The sequence below is a fragment of the Lactuca virosa genome, chromosome 7 (assembly GCF_052849685.1).
Source record: "Lactuca virosa cultivar CGN04683 chromosome 7, Lactuca_virosa_CGN04683_v6, whole genome shotgun sequence".
Taxonomy (NCBI): domain Eukaryota; kingdom Viridiplantae; phylum Streptophyta; class Magnoliopsida; order Asterales; family Asteraceae; genus Lactuca; species Lactuca virosa.
Genome location: NC_136432.1, coordinates 154600008 through 154622033, shown reverse-complemented (window position 1 = coordinate 154622033; position 22026 = coordinate 154600008). Strand labels below are relative to the sequence as shown.

The window sequence follows — 22026 nt, the reverse complement described above, 5'->3', positions numbered from 1 at the left end:
CTGTTATTATTTGCACTTGCCTGGAAATAGAATGTCACCTTCAATAACAAAATCGTCTTGCTTTGCCTTTTGACATGTTCTACTCAATTCTTTCTTGGTTGATATTTATGATTCTACTTATCTGACTCGTGATAGATAATAAATAATCTATATCGACTTATTCATTTATAGAGTTTTCAATTTTAGCTTTTAACTATAATTAACCATCATCAAATCTGTTGCAAGAACACCCGTCATTCCATTTAATTTGTAGCTATTTGAACTGAGGACTACATGTTTTCTAGGAGAACTGGACAAGTACAAATGACTTATGAACTTAATAGATTTGGGTCATTGTAATCAGTCAATTATCTAATTGTACACAAGACATCTTGTATAGATTTGAATCAACTAGTTTGGTTTATAGTTTATTTATTAGTATGTTGATAAAAGATAATAGTATAGACAGTTGGAAATGCAGAACCAAAGTGAAAACATGCAAGAAATGGCTATTTAAGACACGACAATAGTCAATAAGTCCTCAGAGTTATGGAGAAGAATAAGGGGATGTTTCATTTTGACTTAATGAGTTAAACACTTAATCTGGACAGTTATACATGCTTGTTTCTTTTTGTCCAAATCCAGACTGAATGACTTAATGGGTTAAACCAAAAAAATTAAAACCTTGCTTAATATGTTGAGAGAGTAACTTTTTACCTAATCGCCCATTTTTTTTCCTCATAACTCCTCTCACATTAAACAATGATGAATATTGTTAAAATTGTTTTTTAGAATGGGAGAGGGTAAATTGGCGATTTAGTCTCATTCAAACGGTGTATTCAGTCTACCAAAAAAAATACAGACCTTATGTATACAACAATTTATCCATAAAACATGATGTTCTTACTTGTATTTTTGCCTTTTTAAGCAGTCCTCCCTGGGGTAGGCTTGAAAGTGTTTCAGAAAGAAGCTCTTATCATCATGATTTTCCCATATCAAATTATTCCACCACTTAACATCACCTCTAATCTCTTTCAAACTACACGAATCCCCAACCGAAATAGGAAGTTTCTTCAACTGAAAGCAATGAGAAACTTCAATCTGCTGCAACACTGGACAAACCCACATCCCATCACATATTGTCCTTAATTTCACCATGTTCTTTACCTCAATCACCCTCAAAACCGGAAGATTTTTCTTCTTTTGCCCCCCTGATTCAATAACCCTACACATATTCTCACAACCACTCACCTTAATTTCCTCAAGCTTTTTAACATGTCTAAGCATTGCATAAGAAATGGTTCCTTTTAGCTTTGGGCAATCAAAAACTTGAATCGTCTTCAAATTGCTAAGGCAAATCCCTCTAGAAAGTATCCCTTCAACAATAGTTTCCAAATTTTTCAAATGATCGAGAACCAAGTGTTGTAGATTTGGGAACATTGCATGCGAGCTTCTTTCTTGACTTATCAAAATTCTTATACCACTACAATTGGATATAGTGAGTGACATCAGCGATGATAAGCTAAGCCAGTGTCTCTGAGCCATGCCTTCACATGTTAACAAGCTGAGGGAAGTTGTGTTGTGTAGAAGACTTTGAAGGTGTTCTTGAAGGAGATCAACTCCTCTGAGAACCAATCTTTTTTCATTGGATTGAGCATCATAATTCGAGTCATTTGGACTGATTTGAATATCAAACTTTTTTAATTTCTTGATCCAAGAAGATGCAGATGCAAGCGAGTCAACCGAGTCAAGCCTTATTTTTAAAACCGAAAGGCGATCCAATGATAGCAACTCATCAAATGTTGCATTTTGATGACATGAACCCATTTTAGGGTTCCAGTTATAAGCACTGAAAGACATGTCTAGAGTCTCCAGACTTGATAACCCTGAAATGCTTCCGGAAGCAATTTTCTTCAACAAACGAGTGTATGAGAGGTTTAATTCTCTCAAACGACATAAACTTCCTAAACCTTCCGGAAGCTCTCGTATTGGGGTGCTAGAAAGGTCAAGAACAAGGAGTTTACAAAGAGGTTCAAGAGAAGGTAGTTTCGTTAAAGAAAAACAGCCTCTGAGATAAAGAGAACGTAATTCGACTAAGCAAAGAAAAGACGAGGGCAAAGATGTAATTTCGGTTTTGCTTAAATTCAGTACCCTTAGAGACTTGAGATTCAGAAAGTAGTCATCTGGGATGATCTTTATAGGGTTACCTTGGAGAAACAAAACAGTAAGATTGGAATATACAGGATACTCTTGCAACCTATAGATTTTGCAACCGATTAAAGATACCCTTCTGGAAGATTCTTTTGGCATCTGGTTAAATGGAAGACTTGATTGACAATGAAACCCAAATAATTCTTCATTCTGAGATAAAAGTATGGCCAAATCACGAAAAACATCATGCATCTTCACAGTTCCTTGTCCTCCATCTTGATCAAGTAAGCAAGAATCCTTAAGGTGTTCAATCAAAGCAACCCCATAATTGAATGCTTCTTCAACAGTTTGATTCTCATGGATTAACCCATCAGACACCCAACATTGGATTAATTCAACAACATCTATTGAGAAGCTTGCAGGGTATAAAGAGCAAAACAGAAAGCATTGTTGAAGAATCTTACTTGGTAAAGAATGGTAACTCACTGCTAAAGGCCTAAAGACTTCTTTTTCAATGTTCTTGAACAAGGGTGATGAGCATCGCCACCTAAGATACGTGTTTCGCCAGATGGCAGTCTGCGGTGTGTCCCTCAGGGATTTTCCAAGAGTCTTTATAGCCAATGGGAGTCCACGACAGCTTGCCACGATCTTCCTTGCAGGAGATTGTATCCCATCTAGATAAAGTACAGATCCAGCACTTTGAACAAAAAGATTCCAAGCATCATCTTCACTCATGAGATTTAACTGAAAAGGAACATCAACAGACATGTCTCTACAGACATCAAAAGATCGAGTGGTTAAGAGGATTTTACAGCAGGAATCCCTTGAAGGAATACCAATAGCATCTAAGTCGATCTTTTCCCAGACATCATCAAGGACTAAAAGGATCTTCCTTCTGGTAGCTTCCACCCTCATCTTCAGTCTTCGAAGAATTCTGTTGGCTAAACTGTGAGTGGTGTCTCCTGCTTCCACTTTTAAATGAAGTCTCTTGGCAATCTGAGTCTGAATCATGCTCAAATTCAATTCCCTCGAGACTTGAACCCAGATCACGATATTAAAAGAATTTGGAGAGGAATTGCACAAGTGATTGATCAAGTTCTTGACAGAAGTTGTCTTCCCTATGCCACCTTTCCCCCACACACCAATCCTTTTGTTATCATCACTATTCAAGATTTCAAGAAGCTTCATCATATCTGAAGCTGCCTGCTGCCCAACAAGAGATGGGACTTGCATTTCCTCCATAGCTTTTATTGGAGAGCATTTCTCAGGGGCAACGGTTTCAAAATAAGTAGAATTGAGCTCTTTCACATGATCAAGTTTGTTTGCTACTCTCCAAGACTGCTGATACTGTTGCAGCATCTTGAAGCTCCTGCCATTAATATTTTCATCAGGTGTCTGTAGCATCTGTAGCAGTGGCCTTACTGCATCTTCAGCTCGAGAAACCTTCCTTAACCATTCTGTTACTTGCTGTTTTGGAGTTTTTCCATCCATTATGGCTATGGAGACCTCTTCTTCAATCAAAATCTTTTTGTTCCTGAGGTATGAAATCTCTTCCTGAAGTTCACAGATGTTTTCTTCATATTTGGAAAGGGTCTTGATTCCTGAAAGACTTAACTTAAAGATTGATTTGGCACCTTCAATGACAGCAGAAGTTATGGCGTCCATGGGGAGAAATGGAGAGAGAGAGGGAGAGAGATCAATTTGATTTCATTTGTGGTTATAAGCTAATAGCAACCCAAGCCTTAAGTAAAGACTGGGACTAACTATCTGACAAAACTAGGAGCTATTTGTTCAGTATCGATAAGGTAAAAAAAGAACACATCCTTCCATAAACACATATTGTTGTTATGATTCTAAAAAACAAATACATTGGCGTTTCTCAAGAGGAAGCAAATCACAGGAATCCTAGGTTAAGAGCTTTGGGAGATCCAAAATAGCTTTGCTAATTAAACTTAATATTGTAAAGTACTATGAATCTTAGATCATGAAGTCCACGTATTGTTTGCTTCAAGAGCAAGTGTGGAATCAAATTATGTGAATCTCTTGTTTGCAACGATGAGAATTTTGTTCTTATTTCAGATCGTTTTCGAAAACGATTAAATCTAGACATAAAAAGAATCATGTATTCCAAGTATAGCAACAAGAATGCAATTATGCAAAAAGCACAATCTCTCCTGAATCCTATCGCTGTATACCAAACCAACTGAAACATTCTATATCGTAAACTTAACCCTAGTTCGTATCCCCTCGTTAACTTCCTTCGATGACGAAACAATATACCGATTCAAATCATTTGATTATAGCAATGAAATCAAACAAAAACAAAGCAATCGGAATTGAAATCAAAGTGATTATGCAATTCGGAAAGAGAATTTCACCAGTACGCCTTGAATCCTTCACAAAAATGGCGGTAACAGCAAGCAGCGCGCCATAACGAAATGTCCAAAACTGTTAAAAGCGCGCCATAACGAAATGTCCAAAACTGTTAAAAGTCCGTCGGTTTAAACTTTTAAATATCTGTGGGCTGGGCCGTATTTGTCCGTTATTTTATGGGGGTTACTTGTAAAAATGAATTTTCTTTTATGTATATTTAATTTTAAAATCACTAATAACATGTTGTGAATTTTGAGACAAGATAATTCATATTAATTATATAATATAGACCAAATTAGTTGTCATTTGTCAAGATCAATTGTGTCCTTATCAACTTAAATGAAATTTGGTGCCAATTTTAAGCTTTTTTTTGTGATTTTCAAAGTAAATAAAATAGCATTGAAAAAGTAAACGCCATTTTTATATTTGTTTTTTAGTAGACTTTTGAAAATATAGAAGCACTCAATGTTCTTTACATATGCATGACGCGATACGACACGAAATAAACGGGTTTGGGTTGAGTTTTTCAACCCGTCAACCCGTTTACTAAACAGGTCATATATAAGTTTCTCAAAAAATATATAGGTTTACCCGCCAACCCGTTTAGAATTTTAATAAAAAAAAATTATATATTTTTAAATGTATTAAGTATTATACACTATACAGTTTATACTTTATACTAGGATAAAAATACTCGATACCATTGACCATTTGACCTGTGGGTAACCATTTACTGATTTGCATTGCAACACGTTTGGTGTTTTCACTAAATAATCTCAGTATCTCACAAACAAAATCAAATACGCATTCTCCCGGTCTTCTTTCTATGATGAACGACAGAACGAACTTATGAAGAACGGCGACATGAATGATTAAATCATTATCGAACCACGTCAACGCCTGCGATTTAATTTATCTATGTTTGTATTAATGTTTTAGTTTGAACATGTTTCCATGAATGTTTTTAATTTTCATTTAGATGCTTAAAACTTAAGTTTCTAAAATTCAGATATGTTTGCATCAAGAATTTATTCATGTTTAATTATCAATTTTATTTATGGAATCTGACCCACGAACAGACGAACCCAAATCTGACCCATGAACTCGCCAACCCGTGACCTGTATACTTAAATGGGTCGTGTTCGGGTTGGTATATTTTGACCCGCCAACCTGAACACGACACGATTGTCAGACCTATATTTGCATGAAGTTGCTTGTGTTTGGAAATTGAAAGATCGAATAATTATTAAAAATGAATTATTATAATCAATATGTATTTCTATAATAATAATTTTATTATGGTATACTAAGAAATAAGAATCATTTAATGATAACTTGTAGATAATCATTTTAAAAAAAGTTAAAAATAATATATACAAACCATACGAATTCAAATAAGAAAGTACATGTTTCACCCACAATATCTACAAATAACTATTTGTATTTTGTTGCTAATATGGATAATTATACTTTATTTGTTATATATTTTTGTTATCAACTAAATTTTTTAGTAGTTTGCTATTATAAATAATGAATTTGTAATTACGATGTTATTATGGGTAAAGAATGCATATATGCCATTATTATATACAAAATATAAATGCATTGTTATTATGGATTTGAATAATTATTTGTGTTCATTATGATAAACAATCACAAATATATGCAGAGATGTATGGGCTCAGGCTAACGTACACATATGCCCCCACAATAGCTATTAATAGTGGCGGACGTAGAAAGTTTGAGTAGTGGTGACATTCAAAAAAAAATTCTGACAAATCTAAATTAATAGTGGCATCCGTATTTCAAGACGTTGCGCCTAATAGAAAAAAGAATACACTAATTGCCGAAATCAGAACAGTGGCTCGGGACCCCCCGGGCTCCACTAATGTCCGCCACTGGCTATTAATATGCCATCACAATGAAGATTTAATAGTTTTGCTAAAGTAGGACCCAGCACCATAAGAGTATGTGTAAAATTCTACAGTCAAGCTAAGCATGTTGACATCACTTCAACAAACAGAAAAAACCGACACCAAACCACACGATAGCAGATAGTTATCAAATTCAAGTTTATAGCACACAAAACACACAGAGTTCACAAACCACACAGTTAAAGAAGTTCAAACAAACCAAACAACAGAAACAGAGTTTACAGTTCACACTTCACACACAGTTTTTTAAGAAAACCACCACCACTCAGACACCTGAACCAGATCCCAGTTGCATATTCCTACCTGCAGATCTGCAACCAGAAAAACTTATGTCATGTCATGTCTAACAAAGCAACCCAATGCACCAAAACACCTTAATTTTGCAAGGATTCGGAAAGAAAAATCTTTGTAAAGAGTCTTTTAACATTTTGATAATGTTTTCATGACTTGTTAAGGTCATAATTCATAAAAGAGTAAACCTTACCATGTTGTAACAAGTATTTGCCTTTTTGCTCTTTATTACCAGTGACTTTCTGTAAAAGTACCAATGAAAAGGTTAGGAACTGAAATATAGACTGTTTAAAACACGTTCTAGTGATACATGATTACAAGTAAAAGGGCTAATTGAGAGAAAGAACGTCTTGATTTCATTAATTTGTGTATTATGGCGTTCTACTTGCATTAAATTATATAAAGTAACCTTGTGATAGAAAGAAGGAAAAGTAGGATGTTATAATAAACAAATAGGGCTAAAAGCAAGAGACAACAACATACTTTTATTTATTTGTTAATTATAGCATCCTACTTTCATTTCTTTCCATCACATCATTGTACTTTCATTTACTTGCATGTTATAGCATTCTAATTTGTAGTTTCAATCTTTTATTATTAAGGCATTGTACTTTTAAAAATATACCCAACTATATCATTCTACTTTTCATTTATATTTTCATATTAAGACATGATACTTTGAAAAATTCTACCTAATTACAGCAACAAGAATTGTATTGTAGTTAAATGATATTCATATAATTAGGTATATTTTTTCAAATTATAATGCTGTAATAGAAAGATATGAAAGTATTATGTTATAATAAACAAAAAACAACATCATACTTCCATTTATTTGTTTATTATAGCATCCTACTTTCATTTCTTCTATTACAATAGTATACTTTCAATCTTTTTCTTAAGGCATATCACATTTAAAATAACCCACCCAATTATATCATTGTACTTCCGATGTTTATTCTTATTTGAACTTACAACACTATACTTAGGCATATTTTTCAAAGCATAATGTCAAAAATAGGAATAAATGAAAGTAGAATAAAATAATAAATAATAAACAGATAAACATATTTTTTCCATGATACTTACTACACGGAAGGAGAGTTTCAAAGAACGGAAACACAACAATTGCTTTATCTTTATCATCCTCAGCTATATGGAATTCTTTCCATGTACTATGGCCCACATCATACAATTTCTCATGTCTCAAACCCTTAACATCTTTATAAACAAACAATATTTCATCCTCACATGCAGCCACCGAGTCAAAATAAGCAACTTCCATCGAATCAACAGGAAATTTCACTATCTCCAACAAATACCAACCTTCATTCATCTCATTAAAAAGCCAAATATAAAACTTTGACTTTGTCCAATCCACAAAACAAAGCCTCCCCCAAAACTCAATCAAGAACGCGGTTTCAGAACCATTTGGAATCTCGATTTCATGGAAATTATCGTCAATATCAACCATAAGTATCAAAGTCGGATATTCAAAACCCTCATCAAAATCTTGAGAGACAAACCAATATAACTTTTCATTTACACAAACATGATTCGATGCCAATGAAAGGGTAAAATTTATTAAAGGACGCAAAGTGATACGCGGGATTAGTTTCCATTCTCCTGATTTTGAAGAGTACACTTCACATTGTGCATAACCCTTTTCGGGATCAACAGGGTCACTAAAAAACTTAAAGATTTTATAAATATGGAAATTGTTCGAATACAAGACCCCGAAAATCGGTATGTCATATGACAGGTGGCTTCTCGGGAGGGTTAGGACTTCACGGGTGGCGGGGTTGCAGATGTGTAATGCCATGTCATATGATGATTCGTATGGAGTCATATCATTCATGAAGCATATTAGACCATTGAAAGAAGCGATTAAAATCGGGTGATGTAATTGTAAGGTTTTAAAAATGGGAATTGTGTAGGATTCGGTGTAGGCCCCATTGGGTTCCATTAGATGCATTTCATGAAGTATGTTGTCTTCAAGGTCTTCATCGGGAGCATAGAAGACGAAAAATTTGGGGTTTTGTTTGGAGAAATGTCTATGTGATAAGATGAAAGACTTTTTGGACATTAGATTATACCAGAGCTTTGAAACGGATTTGAAGATTAATATGCTTTTCACAGGAAGCCTGAGTAATATGGACTCAAAGGTTACCTTGTTGGACTCCACAGCATCCCAAATACCATTGAAAGGTCGCTTTAGCTTATTGAATAGCTCAATCATTGTAGAGAATGGATTGATTATCAACAGTTTTACCAATATTTCATCTGCAATAAATGAATACATATCAATACTATATTTGAAGCTGATGATTTTGAGTAGAAAAACTAAATAACGTTATGAATTTATAATAGAACTCCTTTCAACTATGAGAAGTTGTATGCATGACATGGTGTGTGCAAAAAAAACGGCTGAAAAAAATAAAGGAAAAAACAAACCGTTTTGAAAAACTGAAGGTTTAGTTTATATATGTTCAGCCTGGTTCTTTATATATAAAAGCTAAACGAACTAAAATATCCAAAAAGATGTTGTTTTATGACTTTTATGATTTATCTACAAGTTAAATTGATTAAATATGTTGAAAACTAAGACAAATTGTCATGTATTTACAGTTTTTACTGAAAAACTAAAATAATAAGCTTGTGTTTACTTCGACTTGTTCTATTTTTTTTTAGTGAATTATTTGTTTTTATGGTCTTTTTACCATTTATGCAATAATCTTTCCTTTTGTAACCAAATTTTTACCAATGGGTTGCAATGAAAATTAACGCGTGCATAATTTTAGCAACAAATTGAAACATGAGTGCATTTCGTGTCAAAAACCATTTTGTTGCATAAACAGGTAAAAAATCGAAACATGGTTGCATAATTCGTGTCAGAAACCATTTTGTTGTGTAAATTGGTAAAAAAAAGTGAAGAGAGATTGCATAATTATGCATTTAACCCTATGATAATACATAATCTGCAATTATCATTGAGAAACCAATGTATGTCCCCCAAAAAAAGCAATTTTTTTGTGTTTAATTTATAAGGGGTTCGAAAATCGCATGCATTTGTCAATGTGGAAATGAATTTTCAATTCCATCGATGACAACGATTTCAACCAAATTAACCACCTGATCATCATCGATTTCTTTCCAAATCAAGAAATTCCCAAATTTAAAAGTATATAGATCTGCAAATTAATTAATCAAGCATACAAAGATTCTAATTCAAGAACCAAAAATGACTCCAGATTCAAGAACAATATATGTGATCACAGTTGGCTAACCCCATGATCATCATCAATTTCAATCAAGTAAAAAGTTTGTGCAATTGTTAGATATCAATCAACTCTTGTCTACTAAAAAAGCAAGATCAGTATCAGAACCTAAGAACAAAGAATCAAACCACTTACTCGATGAAGAATTCGGCTATTCTCCTCTTAATTCCTAAGAGAAGCGGAGATCACTAAGCACATTTGCTTCCTTAGCTGTGTTTATAAATGCTTCATGAATGCATAAAGTAATTTCACACCGCTTCATAATCCACGTGTCCACATCTCTATAAAAAGTTATATAACCGAATCAGAAAAAGCCGTGGATTTATGTACTTTGACTTGTTTTTGTTGAGTACTTGAGTTAAATGTTCACGTTTTCTTTATGTGTATTCTTACCAAATACATACCCTCACTTGTCAAACTTATGGAATGAAAAGACCAATGAAAAGGGTATTCATCTCTAATCCGTTCAAACTATTTTAATGAGCTATTATCCTCTTACATAGTCAGACATAACCCCCCACAAATAAAAAAATCATATCTTTGGAATGGAAAAGCTTACATTATCTCCTATGTGGCATTAGGAGTGACCCTTGAGGAATAGAAACTGCATCTTTGCAAATATGCAAAGGAAGCAATTGGTATTGAAAAACTTCTTTGTGACTGGAATACATGCATCAATCCACATGGAAGCCAATGTATGCCCATCAGCTCATCCATGCTCTGAAATAAAAGAAGTTAATGTAGATAAAAAGATAAAATGATAATAATGATAATCATTTTGTGTTCCAGTAAATCTCCTGATTAAAAAGGTAATTGCTATGGTTGTGCATAGTTGGAAAACTTGACAATCAACAGATTGAGCATACACAAGCAAGTCAGTGTTTTTCAATCCTAGGAGATGTTTGGATGTGATTAAACTTATCTGTTTAGAGTGTTATGTAAAACTGATTATTATTCTAATAGTTAGGATCAAAACAATCAACTTTTTGTACAAAGTGATATGATTTTAAGGTTTTATGCAAGACAACCAATTGTTGAAATAAGTGGAGAATTACCTAATTGTCAACATAGGTATATGATTGATAACGATTGAGGCTAACCATAAACAGAAGCTTCTCTAAAATCTCATTTCGACAATTTGACACAATCACACACGGATTTACTCAAACTATGCTACTCACACAATTCAGTCGCTAATAAAGTACATGTTGCATGAATGATTTTCCCTTAAGGTAGTTTTAATTTTGAAAAGTATGCTCGATTCTTGACATAGTGAGCTACCTTTTTGAAATCTTGGTTGGATTTCAGAAAGACAAATAGGTCAACAGTATGATTTACCTGTAATTATGGAACCCGAGCTTCCCACAAAAACAATAACTTTTGATTTCCATGGAGCAAGAGCAATCCAGTGAAAGGAATCCATGAAATTGTAGATGAAAACATGGCAGATCGCCATGGGAGAAGATTAAGAACCGAAAGTTTGTGCGATGAAGATTCATCACTATTGATCGTGTTCAAGGATTACACGAAAGGTTTTGTTTGGGATTTGCTTATCTCAAAGTGTTTAGCTGAAGAAAGAAATAAAGAATTAAAAAGAGTTTTTGCAAAAAATATTTATACCAGATAATTGCAAATTTAACCAAATACATTAATCACCTTGTGTAAAATAGCCAGAAAATAATCGAAATTGTAAATATAGCCACTGAAATCGCAGATGGAGTCCATCTGCGATTTTGTCATTCCATCTGCGAATGTACATGTGCTTTAGGCACTTGTACATTCACAGATGGAAAAGTCCATCTGCGATTTTGACCTGATTTTTGTATAAAAACGTTTTTTTTTCCTTCATTTTTCACTCTCCATTTTAGAAAGATGCTCTCTCTCTGCGATTTCTTTTGACGATTTCTTCAACAAAATGGACGATTTCTTCAACAATCCCGAAAATATGGTAAGATTTTAACTCATTTTATGTTTTGATCAACATTTATTTAGTGTATGTTTATATTTATTTATTATTTATTCTATTAGTTTTTGTAAAAGAAAATGAAACTATATTTTTTGTTATTGGCTAATTGTGTAATATTGTTTATTAGTATCCTTGAAGTTTTTATGCTATTTTCTTAGTGGTTGCATGAATGTACAAGTATAGATTGCGTAGAATGTGTATTGCCTTGTTGTACATTTAGTTAAATGGTTAGAATACGTTATTTTTTTAAGTTGAAAGTTAAAAAAAATTGTTACAATAATGGTTACAATATGTTTGGTTAGTGGTCGTCTGTATACTTGTCGTATAACTTGAAAAATTGTATATAGTATGTATTTGTCGTTTAAGTTTAAAATTTGTTACAATAATGGTTACAAAATTGTATACTTTCCGTATAACTTGAAAATTGTATACTTGTCATATAAGTTGAAAAATTGTATATACTTTTCGTTTAAGTTTAAAAATTGTTATAGTATGTTATTTTTTTTCAGCGTAAATGTTAAATTTATTTATTGAATGTTGGTTTTTGCATTGAATTTTGGATTTTGTAATTTGAATTTTGGATTATTTTTGCATTATTTGAATTTTGGATTATTTTGCATTATTTATTCCATTTAATATCCAGATATTTTTAAAGGAAATAGTTGTTTACTTTTCTAATATGTTGTTGTTTTTTGCAGCATGATTATAATAATTTGAATGTTAAAGCTATTGTGAACTTAAAAGGATCTGGATGTAACATCTGGGAAGTATTTGAGGTGTTAGATGGTGCTAGACGCGATATTTTTAGACAAACTGTATTTGGTTATTTGTTGGACGTCCCTCATTTACAAGGGGACATATTGTTGTTCCACAAGATGTTTCTTCATCAGATACGGTCGGACGCTGTTTTATCTTCAAATGGCATAAAACGTTTATATTTTAGAGTGGAGGATACGAAAATGGTATATGGCCCGGAAGAGTTTTGTTTGATAATCAGGTTTAATTTTGGCGAGTATCCCAAAATGATTGGCAAAAAAGTGTCAGAAAAAAAAATTAGTACTGAAAAAAGATGTTTATTGCGTGAACGTCTATTTCCGAACCATACAAATAGTTCGGTGAAAATCGGTGACCTGAAAAGTTTTATTTTAAATCGTCCATTCTTAGAAGCTAGCGACGATGATGCGGTTAGAGTCTGTCTGATATACATTTTGTGTGAAGGATTTTTGGGAAAAGAAATAAACGATCGGGTGCCACAAGACTGGTTTTTTTTGGCTGAGAATTTGGATGTGTGAAACATGTATTTTTTGTTTACTTTGAAAGTTTCATATTATTAATGTTAATGTATATTATAATTTTTTTTTTTGCAGTTTTGCTTGTGGTAGCTATTTATGGGATTTTACCTATGACGACCTTGAGGATACGTGGAACAAGATAAATAAATATTTTTCACTGCCGGAGCCTCGTCAAACATTTAAATACTCCGTTTCAGGATTTACGGCGCCATTTAGGGTATAAAAATTTATTATTATTTGTAACATTTTATTGTTGTGTTAGTTACTATAATTGTGAAAATTGTAGATATTGATATATAAGATGCTTCCAACTGTTCGTGGTGGTGGATTTGTGTTGAGAAAAAACAGAGACATGTCTCGGATGAAACGATGGAGTGACACAAAAAATTTGAAATGGGTTGATGTGAACAAAATTTTTTCAATGACAAAGGTTTATAAAAATTGTTTTAATTTTAAAAAATTCCTTATTACACTTTATATATGCATTTATAATATGTTAAATTTTTTTAGGAGGGACAACGTCCAAGAAATAAAATATCACCTAGTGATGATGAGATGACATCTTCTTATTATATGTCATGGGAAGAGTATCTATATGGTGAACGGAATTCAGTTCCATCCCCAGTACGTGACCGTTTTAGGAGACAAGACGAATCTGTGTCTAGTATGTCGTCTAGTGGTCGCTCTCACGGTAGAGGTGGACGTAGTGGGAAACCTAGGTTAGAGGAGGTGTTGAAACGGCTACATGCACCGGAGCAACAAGTGTTTATGAACCGAGAACCTACTGAGGTGTTTGTAGAAGAAGTGGATAATGAAGATATATGGAAGAACATCAGTTTTGAGGACCCTGCAGTATTCCAAACAAATTTTGGTGAAGCGGTTAGTTACACGCTACATTTTTTATATAATTTGTTTACATAATTGAAAATTTTTGTTAATATTATATAGCTGAAAATGTAGGTTGTAGAAGATAAAGGGATGAATAAAAATAAAACAAATGAAAATGTTTTTTGTGATATTGAAGACGACAAGGTTATTATATATATTACAATTACGATTTTAATTGTTTAATGTAACTGTGTCTTTCGTTAATAATTATAATGTCTTAATTTTAATGTAGGAGTTGGAGGAGAGGATAGACAATGCGAGTCGTAGTAGAACAAATTCGATGATGATGTGTTTGATATTGACGATAATGAAGCTAAAGAGGTTGTTATACTTACATTTATTTTTTTTGTTTTATAGTAGATCCATACATTTTTTAATTAAAGATTATTTCTTATTAATTTAGGTGTCGGAGGAAGAATTATTAATTACGGGAAATGTAAATTATTATGATGATTGTGGTTTTGATGGCAAAGAAGTTGCACCATGTAGACCTAGGGCTCGAAATCCATCAAAGTATATGTGTACTCCTTACACCGAGTTATTCGTTCAATTTAAAAGCTTATATCGTAATTATAGAAATTTATTTTTATGTGAATTATTTGAAAGATAGAGATTTAAACATTTCAATATTGTTTTAGTTGCACACGACACCGAAGCAAAAAAGAAGACCAAAGAAGAAGGTTGATAGCAAATCAACAAGCCCCGTTCGTCCTCCAGCATTTGCTGTTGTTCACGAATTCTCGGAGTTGCGCTTGCAACCTTATGTAGCAGGCGGTGAGGTTGTGATACATAAATATTTATTTCATTCATATAACGTGCAGCACCGTTTGTACAATTTTGTGTTAGGTAGAGATATTTGGAGTGCGTTGTTTGGGCATACACACGACGGATGGTTGGACGCAGGGGTAAAATATCTTTTAATTTATTATTGTAATTGTGTTTTATTTATTAGTTAATAACAAAAGTATCATAAGTTTTGCAGCATGACCATTTGGTATAGACTACTGATGAAGAGACGAATTGATAGCGACCGGTATACAATAATGCCTCCAAATTTTTTTTGCTTGCCATCATGTTGAGGAAGGTTACGATTGGAGGGTGTTTATCGTTGGTATTGCTACATACCCCAACTTCATGGTTGTTTGGTGGAATGTGGATACGGTAAACTGAATTTTATTTTTTCAAATTAATTTTGTTATTGTCGTTTTGTTTTTGTATTGTGGTATGTAAAGATAAATATTTTTTTTTAACTTTGGATAGGTCCTAATGCCGATTCATTCATTCCCTAATCACTGTTATTTGGGGAACTACGATTGGAGTCAATGGAGGTCCATCTTCATGACAGTCTCGGTAAGGGGGCTTATGAAAAATTCAACTCTGATGGAACCTTTACCAAATTTGAAGCTCGGGTAGCAGATCATTTAGACAAGATTAACTATTGGGCCTGGAGGAACATCCCAAGGATTCAATTGAATATGAAATTCATTTTGGAAACAAATGTTCCCCAACAAAGTAGTCAGTTAGGAGATTGCGTTGTTTTTGTTTGTATGTTTATGGAACAATTAGTTTCAGGTCAACCAATACGTGAACTTATTGACCCAAGAAACGCAACTTTAGAGATTCGCCAAAGGATGGCAAAAATTTATTGGGGGTCTAGTCTTGGTCCTATGTAGTTGGATTATATATATATATATATATATATATATATATATATATATATATATATATATATATGTGTGTGTGTGTGTGTGTGTGTGTAATTGAATGTTGGATTTGATTATTAAGCGTTTAATGTTACAACTACAAACGTGTAAACCCTTAGTCTAATTTTAGTTTTAACGTTACAACTACAAAAGTTTAAACATAACAACAATTACAACAATTTAATGACGTACTAATAACTTCAATAGTTACAACATAACAACGACACCACCATTTGTTTTAACGTTACAACTACACTACTTTAAACATAACAAGAAATACAACAATTTATTGACGTAACAACTTCAAAACTATCAAAATAATATTAATAAGCTTACAACTTGTAAAAAATAATTGCCAAAAACAACACCCAACTACAAACCAAGGTTGTCTTTAACTTCTTATTTTCTGATTGAAAGTGCTTATTAGAGTTAGCTACTTTAGCTATTACTATAGACGATTGGTCCTTCTCTTCATCAACCCAACTGATAAACCTGCATTTTGGTCCCTGTATATTTAAACATTGACAATAAGAATAGTTGTCATTAAAATATGAGGGTGTAAATATCAAGGAACTTAAGATCATGATACCATATATGGGCAAGCGTAAAATAATCTTCCTGGGGTTTTAGCTGTACCCGATATCCTAATGACACGTTCACCTCCGCAATTGCAATATGTCATTCGCCTGATTTATTCGATCAAAAATGACTTACTTTCACAGATAAATTTCATGGAGTGATTTTACATCCATTTATAGAAGAAATTTTATTACAGACAAGTAGGCTTGACTATGAAATGAACTAGTTTGACTATGAATTTAAAAGGTTGAACTATAAACTGCAGACAAGTACAATGTGTTGTCTTGTCGATCACTGATGTTTGACTATGAAATCATCTGGTTTGACTATGAATTAAAAAAGTTGAACTATGAACTGCAGACAAGTACAATGTGTTGTCTTGTCGATTACTGATGTTTGACTATGAAATCATCCGGTTTGACTATGAATTTAAAAAGTTGAACTATGAACTGCAGACAAGTACAATGTGTTGTCTTGTAGATCACTGATGTTTGACTATGAAATCATCTGGTTTGGCTATGAATTAAAAAAGTTGAACTATGAACTGTAGACAAGTACATTGTCTTGTCTTATCGATCAGTAATGTTTGACTATGAATTCAAAAAGTTGAACTATGAAGTATGAACTGCATAGAAGCACCAACTTGTATATAATTATAATTGGATTCGTGTGATGATTGTAAAACACTTTCATTGCTTGTGAAAATGAGTACTCACACCGAAAGAAGCTTTTCTCAGCTACCAATATTCTTGCATAATCTTCAAAGAACAAATCCTAATACCTTCACAGCCATCAAGAAAACGGATACCAACCTCTTTCAATTATGTTTCGTGGCTTTAGGTTGTGTGGTATAAAATATTTGTTTTATTGAGTTAATTAATATTTCTTGGTAATGTATCTCGTTTACTCTTTTCTTATCACTAATAAGTGTTCGTTTTTTTATGCAGATTCGTACCTTCCTTATGTGCATGGTATCGTTAATATATGTGGGTTATTTACCCCTACTTGGCAACTATTTGACAACAATGTACTTTGCGGTGGCTTTGGATGGAAACCATGAACCCCTACTCTTAGCAATTGGTTTGGGAACCTTAGAGTGTGAAGAATCATGTGAATGGTTCATGATGAAGTTAAAAGAGTGTTTAGGTGAGGATACAAAGGTTGGTTTCATAAGCAACCTATGTGATAAAATAGACTTTGTTGTTCATAGAGTCTACCCAGATTCGTATCATGGATATTGTCCTAAAGATATAGCTCGAAAAATACGAGATTCTGTCAGACATAATGATACAGAAGTCGAAACGTTGTTTTGGAAGTCATGCAATGCATATAGTGTTCATGATTTTTACTTGTGTTTGGAAAGGTTGCAAAATGTATGTAAGAGACCACCTTTCTGCACCTTGCCTAGGAGTCCAATTTTCTGGCTTAACAATAAAGCAATTTCAAAATGGGCACGAGCATTTTTCCCAAAACTATGTTACAATGTTAAATCGATTGATATTCCAGAAATGGTGAAAATTATATCCACGTCCACACGTGAGTTTCCTATAACAACGATAATTGAGTTAATCAATAAGTCGATACAATCAACGTATGCTGAACGGGCTAAAGTTGCAGGTAACTTTATACTTATATTTTGTTTTTTCTTGTATTATTAATTTAAAATTAACAAATATTGCAGGGAGGTTGTCTGTTGGGGTGACTCCTTATGTTGAGATTAAGGTTCAAAAGCGTGTGAATAAGTCTTATAATTGGGTGGCAAGACATATGTATGGGGAGACATTTGAAGTCGATGACAATTTCGACACCAGGAAAGTAAAATTTGAACGTAGGGTATGTAGTTGTGGGAAATGGCAAAAAAGCGGTATTCCATGTGGCCACGCTATAGCATCTCTAAGAGCCCGCACGTCTGAAGCCATTCACGAAATGGTTGATTATAAGTTCATTGTTGTCGTGTATCGAGTTGCATTTGGATCTGAGCCAGTGAATTCTATACCATCACATGTGCACTGGGAAATACCAAACGAAAGGGTGGTCATGTTACCTCCCAAAAAGAAGTAGTTATTCATGTACCCCGTTTGCATTTTATGTCCTATTATGTACTAGTTATTCATGTACCCTGTTTGCATTTTATGTCCTATTATGTTTTAGTTATTTATGTACGACGTTGCATTTTATGTCCTGCTATGTACTAGTTATGGGTTAATGTTTTAATGAATTGATTATGGACGTGTTTTCTTAATTCATTTTTAATTGTCATTGAGGAAACAAAATACATTAAAAGTAAGGGACGTTTATTAACTACTCACAAAACAAACGTACAAAAACAAGCAACGTAACTAAGAAAAACAAACAACTTAACCAACATTGATATTAAAAGTGAGGGACATTCTTTAAAAGATTACATGCATCCCCATGGGTAAACTCCCTACCATCTGATTCAAAACGGTATAGTTTCATAACCACCTGTATGAGAATGTCTTCATCCATATTCGCATGTTCATTATCCAGCTCGTTATAAATACGTTGAAAATGCTTGACCTTTTTTTTTCAAATCCAAAAACTTCACTTTGACATCTCTTCTTCTTCGATATTGAGTACGCCCCATTTGATGGTGAAACAAATAACATACACGAGACCAAAATGATCCAGCGCGAACTTGTGGCGGACCCGGTGGAAAATCCTCATCTACAGTTACAATCCAAGCTTGAACCAAAGCGACCTCCTCTTCGTTGCTCCATCTAAGTGGTACAGGTGAGTCCATAGATGCAAGGTGAAAATGCAATGTGATACAATTAAAATGGATATCAACAACAATTTATAGTGAGTACTTATTTTGCCGGTGCAATGGCTTGTCAACTCAAGTAGCAGTGTATTGTGTTGTCATTCGATGCAACGCCTTGTCAATTCGAACAATGATCTCTTGTGTTCTCAGTTAGTACATTGCGTTCTTCAGTTAAGTTGGACTATGAATTGCAGACAAATTAGAAGATTTGATTGTGATTTTGTGTGTAAACTACTATAAATTCACTTTAAGTTAAAAAACATTTTACTAAACGATATTATACTTATTTATATATTATTTTTGAAAATTTACTCTCTTTGTTTCACTAAAAATGAATTCAATACCATGGAGCAATGAGGAGTACTTGGTTCTTACACGTGCATATATTCATGTGTACGAAACCAGCAAGTTGAACAATCCAATGTTTTGGACTCGTTTAACCAATATCTTCAACGCTGAAAACCGAATGACTACAGCAAACCATCGTGAAGAACTGGACATCTTAGCAAGATGGTATGAAATGAAAACTGAAGTTCTATTATTCAACGATCTTTATACCAAAATTGACGACACCCGTTTAAATGCTACTGAGGAGGTCATCTTGGAAGCTGCTAAGGAGGAATACAAGTCATTAAGTGACGGGTTGGAATTCCAGTTTGAAGCCCCTTGGAATATTTTGAAATATATCCCATTTATTTAATATCTATTTCTATTTATTATGTGTGTACTAGGTTATTTTCATGTATTAGGTATGTATTGGATGCACCTCCTATGTTTAATTTTAATTAATAAATGCTCATTGCATTAGTTTTCACGATACATTACAATACACTGCTAACAACAATTCCATGAACCATTAAACTTAAAACATTACAAATATTCCAAGTATACGCCTTAAACTTAAAACATTACTAAAAACAACACATTAAACTTAAAGTATTAAACTAACAACCATTACATGAAACATTAAACTTAAAACATTACTACAAACAAAGCATTAAAATAAAAAACAAGTCCATGGGTTATTTTTAACGGAAAATAGAGCGGTCTACATGAAATACTGATTATTTTTAACAACCTTCCAAACTTCCTCATATTCGAAGTCTCTGCCTTCACGCTCCAAGATGTAAAAATCTGTAACAACTTCCAAGAACTCTTCTTCGTCTCGACAACGAAGTTTGGTACTTTTCACATAATTACACGCTCGATTGAACCATGTGACTTCTTCCTTTATATCCATCCACTTACTAACAACATCTGATTGTTGTCGTTGTTGTCCTTCTCCCATCTCATTGTTGAACAAAGTTGTTATGCGGGTCCATTCATCACCTACTAGGCAATGCGGGGGAGCAAGCAACGGTACACCCTCCTTAACACTAAGCCAACATTGTGTTAGAACCAACAGCTCGTTTGTCGTCCATGGTCGTTCAGAATTGGAAGCATGTACTTCATTCGAAGAAGTTGCTGCATTCGACGACATTTGTAAATATGGGTGTTGGTTTCGTTTAGATGATATGGGTGTTCGTTTCGTAGCGCTTAAACATCTATTTATAATAATAAATAGAGGACTATGAATTAAATCTTTTACTTCGAAATGGTTGCATTTGGACTATGATTTGCAGGTTACTACAGTGACTTATCATGTCAAACAGTCATTTATGTCTTGTCACTTCAAAATTTGACTACGATTTACAGGTTACTACAGTGACTTATCATGTCAAATAGTCATTTATGTCTTGTCACTTCAAAGTTTGACTACGATTTGCAGGTTACTATAGTGACTTGTCATTAATGTCTAGTCATTTCAAAGTTTGACTATGAATTACAACTCTGACTACGAAGTGGTTTCATTTGGACTGTGATTTGCAGATTACTAGTATGTATAAATACCACTTATAGCACCATTTTATTAAAATCACGACTTTATTATGAGTTCCTCACAAAATTTCGAAATTTGCTCATGCAACGAAGTAGATTATTACTACTGTGATGCACTCGACCCTTTTTTTACACCCTCTTCAGCAGGCCCATATATGTCGGATGAAAATTTTGAAGAATTGAAAAAGGTTGAAGAACAAAAAGAACAGGATAAAGAGTCATCCCGACTTCTTAGTCAACGTCGTAATGAAATTGCATCGGAATGCAAACAAGCTCAAGAATGGATAGACCTCAATAAAAACAAAATCAAAGAGCATGAAAAATGGATAAAAAAGACTAAGAAGACAATCAAAATGACTGAAAAATGGCTTGCTGAGAAGGACACGCAGATGATACAGCTTAAGGTGCAAAAGGATCGTTTGGAAGATAAAATGAGAATTAGGGATGAATATATAACAATCGAGAAAGAGAAGTACCCATTGCAGTTCCCTGACTTTAATAATTAGTTAAAAAATTATTGTAACATTATCATGAGTTGAGTTTGGTTTTTTTTTATTAACAACTTTTTTTACCGTTAAGCTTCATTTGTTGTTATAATCTGCAAACTAAATATTATAATATAAAAGTTTCATTAGTTGTTATAATCTGCAAACTTAACTAAAATATGAAACCATAACATCTTATAAGATTTAATAAAAACATTACAATACAAAATAAGTTAACAACTCTTCATTTTAAGGTTGTTTTATATCAAAATCGGCGTCATAGGTTTGTGAGCAAGTCGCAAAACCACCAATATTAAATGTCATTTCCGTAGTAGAAATTGTCGTGTGACGTGCTCCACTACCGGACGCCCTTCCAGTACTATTGTTTCTCGTGTGTCCTACTTGACCACATGTAGAACATTCTTTTCTAATTGGACCCTCGCC

General features: G+C 33.4%; 2 protein-coding genes across 2 annotated transcripts; both read right to left on the bottom strand.

Annotated features, from left to right (window-relative positions):
• Positions 1 to 805: 805 nt before the first annotated feature.
• Positions 806 to 4150, bottom strand: LOC145125230 (disease resistance protein At4g27190-like). Its single transcript, XM_079060721.1, has one exon. It carries the CDS (start codon positions 3793 to 3795, stop codon positions 883 to 885), a length of 2913 nt encoding a protein of 970 aa, XP_078916847.1. The 5' UTR covers positions 3796 to 4150; the 3' UTR covers positions 806 to 882.
• A 2408-nt stretch (positions 4151 to 6558) lies between these two features.
• LOC145123516 (F-box protein At5g49610-like) lies at positions 6559 to 11561 on the bottom strand. Its single transcript, XM_079058725.1, has 6 exons — positions 11345 to 11561; positions 10566 to 10726; positions 10142 to 10287; positions 7818 to 9011; positions 6922 to 6970; positions 6559 to 6748 (listed from the first exon to the last, which is right to left on the bottom strand). Exons 4-5 carry the CDS (start codon positions 8965 to 8967, stop codon positions 6957 to 6959), a joined length of 1164 nt encoding a protein of 387 aa, XP_078914851.1. The 5' UTR covers positions 8968 to 9011; positions 10142 to 10287; positions 10566 to 10726; positions 11345 to 11561; the 3' UTR covers positions 6559 to 6748; positions 6922 to 6956.
• Between the last annotated feature and the right edge of the window lie 10465 nt (positions 11562 to 22026).